Source organism: Elephantulus edwardii, unplaced genomic scaffold (genome assembly GCF_000299155.1).
Source record: "Elephantulus edwardii isolate Elephantulus edwardi_28Jun2011 unplaced genomic scaffold, EleEdw1.0 scaffold00096, whole genome shotgun sequence".
Lineage (NCBI taxonomy): Eukaryota > Metazoa > Chordata > Mammalia > Macroscelidea > Macroscelididae > Elephantulus > Elephantulus edwardii.
Window position 1 is genome coordinate 2,163,738 of NW_006399846.1, and position 4,682 is coordinate 2,168,419.

At 39.2% G+C, this 4,682-nt stretch overlaps 1 protein-coding gene across 1 annotated transcript in view; it reads left to right on the forward strand.

Annotated features, from left to right (window-relative positions):
- VWF (von Willebrand factor) overlaps positions 1 to 4,682 on the forward strand; it is a 227,928-nt gene that overhangs the window by 20,734 nt on the left and 202,512 nt on the right. The window contains exons 3-4 of the mRNA XM_006891361.1: positions 3,269 to 3,371; positions 3,652 to 3,860. Of these exons, the coding sequence (XP_006891423.1) occupies positions 3,269 to 3,371; positions 3,652 to 3,860 (312 nt within the window). The remainder of the gene's footprint in view (positions 1 to 3,268; positions 3,372 to 3,651; positions 3,861 to 4,682) is intronic.

Consider the following 4,682-nt stretch of genomic DNA (forward strand, 5'->3'; position numbering starts at 1 on the left):
TTGGCACAGGACAGAGCGGAGTTTAGGGCTGTTGTACATAGGGTCGCTATGAGTTGCAAGCGACTCGACGGCACATAACAACAACAACAACAACATGTTTCCATTGACATGGTGACTGCTGCAATGGGCCCCTGTGTGTGTCAGCAAGTGTGAGGATGGTGCAGGATAGAACAGGGTTCAGATCTTTTGTTCATAGGATCACTATGAATCAGACTTGATGTCACCTAACAACAACAGCAATAACAACATGTTTCCATTGAGGTTCTTGTCTTCCAGCTTACTGATTCTCTTTTCCATCTCTTTTGTTCTACTTTTTTGTCCCTCCAATTTGTTGAACACATCTGCCATTTCAATCTTAATATTCTGGATAGCATTTTTATGCATTTCTGTTTATTTCCAGTACTGTGTTTGCTGTACTTTCTGTCTTGTGATGATTTCTAAGATCTTGCACCACTTTGTCTGTATTTTTAATTCCTTCTTCTATCTTTTGCATTTTTTTTTCTTTAGTTGTTCAAGTTCCTCCTTATCAATATATTTCTTCTGGCTCCCTGTCTTTGGAGTATTTGCTTTTCTAATAGCTTCCATTATTTCTTCCATCGTTTGTACCTTCTTTTGTAGCTTTTCAAATAATTCCACATCAATATATTTCTTCTGATGCTCTGCCTCTCAGATATTAATTTTATTTCTGGCTTCCATTGTTTCTTCCATCATGTGTACCTTCTGTTTGAATGACTCCATGTCAATATATATCTTTTGTCTCACTGACTTTAGGGTATTCATTGGGTCTGCAGTATGCACTACTTTTTTTTGGAGATGGTTTAATTAGGGTTTTTTTTTTTACAATTTTTGAAGTTGCCTGCCGCTTTCTTGATGAAACCTTCTTATGTGAAGGTTTTTCTTACTATTAGGTTGTTTCTGTTAAGTCTGTGTAAGTTGCTAATAGTTCTTATCTCTATGATGTTATTGGTTAGTTTCCAGTTTAAAAGTTTAATCAGTAGGATTTGCCACTCGCTCTACTTGAAGTCCTTTCTGGAAAAGTTTGCCTTCCCTAAAGTCCTTCAGGTTCTCACTGGTCTGCAATGCAGCCCTGCATGAATCTCATCATAATGCAGACTCCTTTTCCAAACTCTGTTGTCCTCCTCTGTCTGCAGAGTGGCAGAGTGGTATGAGACTAGGTGCTCCCCTTAAGTAGTTTCTGTCCAGAAGGCTTTGAAGGCAGTTTTCTCTCTAACTCCTCAGCATGCTATCTGTGAAAGTGAGTCTTTCTCCTGCTTGTAGCTCCCTGTCCCAGACTCGATTGTCCTCTTTGGTTTCTGGGATGACCCTATGGTGGCAAGGATCCCTAAAGTAATTTCAAGTCTTTCTCTCCCAGACATCTAAAGTGCTGGTTCTCTGTAAATAATCTTTTTAAATAATAGTTTTGTGTGTGTACTGCTGTGTTAGCCCTGTCTTCTAAAAGCAACACTAAATGGAACCTACTAGGTAACTTTTTCAGTCATTATAGAAATAGTTTTTTATTGCCTTTGACACGGTATAAGTCATGACGAGCATTTGTATTTTCATGGTAAGATTCTTGCCTTCCAAGTGAATGACGTGGATTAGATTCCTTTCCAACATTTTTTTTTTTAAATTGTAATTTGCAAACAAGTTAGTTTCTCATTCAATCAATCATAAATGTTTTGTTCAGTAATGTTAATTTCAATACTCACAACGGAATCACATTTCCCCCACTTCCTCTCTGGAATTCCGATTCCCATTATTCTTTCTATCCCTCTATGTCTTCCTTTTTTTTTTCTGTGACACTTGTGATGATTATTCCTTTTCTTAAAAAATTTTTCCTTTCTTTTCACCTGTTTTAATATATGCCTATTCTCTGTTTATTAATTTTTACTTCCCACTTCTGTCTTCTCATCTCTTGTAAGTAATAATGATTCTAGTTGTGTGATAGAAACTTAATTTTTAGAAATAGATTTTTAGGTGTTTCTTCCTCCCGTGTTTTATGTTGGAAGCTCTGTGGAAACCTTTCTATCACAGATGACCCTGCTGATATTTTAAGTACCAGTGACATAGCTTTCAGTATCAGAGGAGCATGCACCAAACTGTATGCCACCACAGTCTGCCAAACTGACCAAGAGTGGTGGTATGATGTCATTTTTTGTTGTTGTTATATGCTATTGTTCTGAGTACAACTCATAGCCATCCTATGAACAGATCTGAAACGTGTCCTAGCCTGTGCCGTCCTTGCCATCTCTAACCGTCTTGAGCCCGTCATCATGTCAGTCCAGCTTATTGAGTGTCTTCCTCTCTTACACTGACCCTCCACCTTTCCAGGGATGATGTCCTTCTCCAAGGACTGAACCCCCCCCACCCTGACAACAGGACCAAAGTGTATGAGATGTACTTTCTTTATCCTTGTTTCCTAGGAACACTCTTGTTTCACTTTCTCCAAGACATATCTCTGTTCTTTTGGCAGCCCATGATATAGTCAATATTCTTCTTTATCACCACGACTCAGAGTTGTTTATTCTTGAGTCCTTATTAAGTTTCATGCACCATACCCATATATGAGGTAATTTAATCACAATATTCTTCTCCTGGAGACTCAAATCCAGTAAAATAATAGGAAATTCATTAATTTTCATTTTAAACAAAGAGCCTGTGTTTCTGATTTGGATGTTCTATAATCATATTTTTAAAAACCGCTATATTGGGGTTTAGAACCGTGGTGGTACAATGAGTAAGCAGTTGGAAGCTAAGGGAAAGACTGGCTGTTAAAATCTATCTGTTGGCTCCACTGGAGGAGAATCTGATGATCTGCTCCATGAAGATGACAGATCAGCAAATTCAATGAAGCAGTTCTACCCTGTGACGTGAGGCCACTGTGAGCTGACATCTAACAATGGGACGCTTGCTATCAATAACTGAGAGTTCTTATTTGCTGCCCTATCATGTACTTCATTGCTGCAAGTGTATCTGATCTTTATAATTCGATTTTAAACTCCCAAAGGGAGACGGTCATGTTTTTACACTATTCTTAACTGAAATGTAAGGGTTCACGGTGGGGTTATACACCCAGCAGACACTCAAAACATATATTTAGAGATCAGTGAGTAAATGAGATTTTTAAGAAGATTTTTGTTTCATTGCTCATTTATTTATTGTTTTGAGGAAATGTTTATGCAGACATAATGATTATAAATGAAAAATAATTCTATATTATTGTTATAGTTTTGCAATTATTATACAATTGATTCTTCTTTTCTTTCAGGGGACTTTCAAAATGGCAAGAGAGTGAGCCTTTCTGTGTACCTTGGAGAATTTTTTGACATCCATGTATTTGTCAATGGTTCTGTGATGCAAGGGAGACACAAGTAAGTCAGAAGCCCAGAGTACCCGAATTAGAAAGGACCGTGGGGTTTCTCTTGCACACATTCACTTTACTGATAAAAGACCTGGGGCCAAGTGAGGAAATAAATGTGCACAGAAGCAATAAGCAGCCAGGTTTGGGAGAACCCAGGCCCTAGACTATTAGCTTGACCTTCAACCAAAATCTATAATAATCTGTAGTTTGGGAGTGATGTTGAAGGGAAGGAGGGCCATTCCTTAAATCTAGGAAAAGTTCACTTTCTGAGCGTATCTTTTCCCCTGCAGTGTCTCGATGCCTTATGCCTCCAATGGGCTGTATCTAGAAACTGAAGCAGGTTACTACAAGTTGTCCAGTGAGGCCTATGGCTTTGTGGCAAAGATTGATCGCAATGGCAACTTACAAGTCCTGCTGTCAGACAGATATTTCAACAAGACTTGTGGGCTGTGTGGCAACTTCAATAGGTTTGCTGAAGATGACTTTGTGAGCCAGGAAGGTAAGCTTCTCTGGGTTACCATTTCCTAAAGCATGTTTATGTTTGATACTCCCTCACTCTAAGTTTTCACTAACATACCTCTCTGGGCATTCAAGCCTTCTATGACCTCAGCTCAATTTAGTCTTACAATCTTATCTTTTAGCATTATGCTTCACTGCCTTAACTTTTGATCAAACCAGATTTGGAGCCCCTAAAACCTGTTTGTTCACCTTTGCATTTCCCATAGTACTTTACACATGTATAAAATGACTCTGTGGAAGAGGTGTCTGACTTCCTGTAACTTCACCAGGAAGGGGGCATCAACATCCACAGCATTCCTGTGAGCTGATTGTCAGAAATGCCTCCTTTCTCCTACATTTTGGTGGATTCTGACATCATTCTTCTCTCCCATGACATTCCTCTACTTCTCTACTGTATTCCGTCTTCCATTACAGTTGTCACACAGACTCACAGACAATAGTAATCATTATGGATTTTTTTTTAGTGAAGTAATAGTTTCCAATAAGGATTAAGAAGAGAGTCAAGATATAGTTCTTTGGTTAAGACAACCTCTTCTCAACCTTGTCCATAACAAGGCATTTCTCTAGATCTCAGATACTGCAGGTGCTTGGCTCGTCAGACCCATGGGCCTTTTGCTTTGACCTGGCCTCTATCTGGCCCACACAAATGTTACAAAACTCTAGCGCCAATGATATATGTCCAGAGTTACCCTACTTTGCCAGCAAGCCTGCTGCCCAATGCTCTCTCACTAATGGGCTGAGAAGCTCACCATGCCATCTCCTATCTAGCTCCTTCTGCTGCCTCAGCTTCCACTGTTTCGCA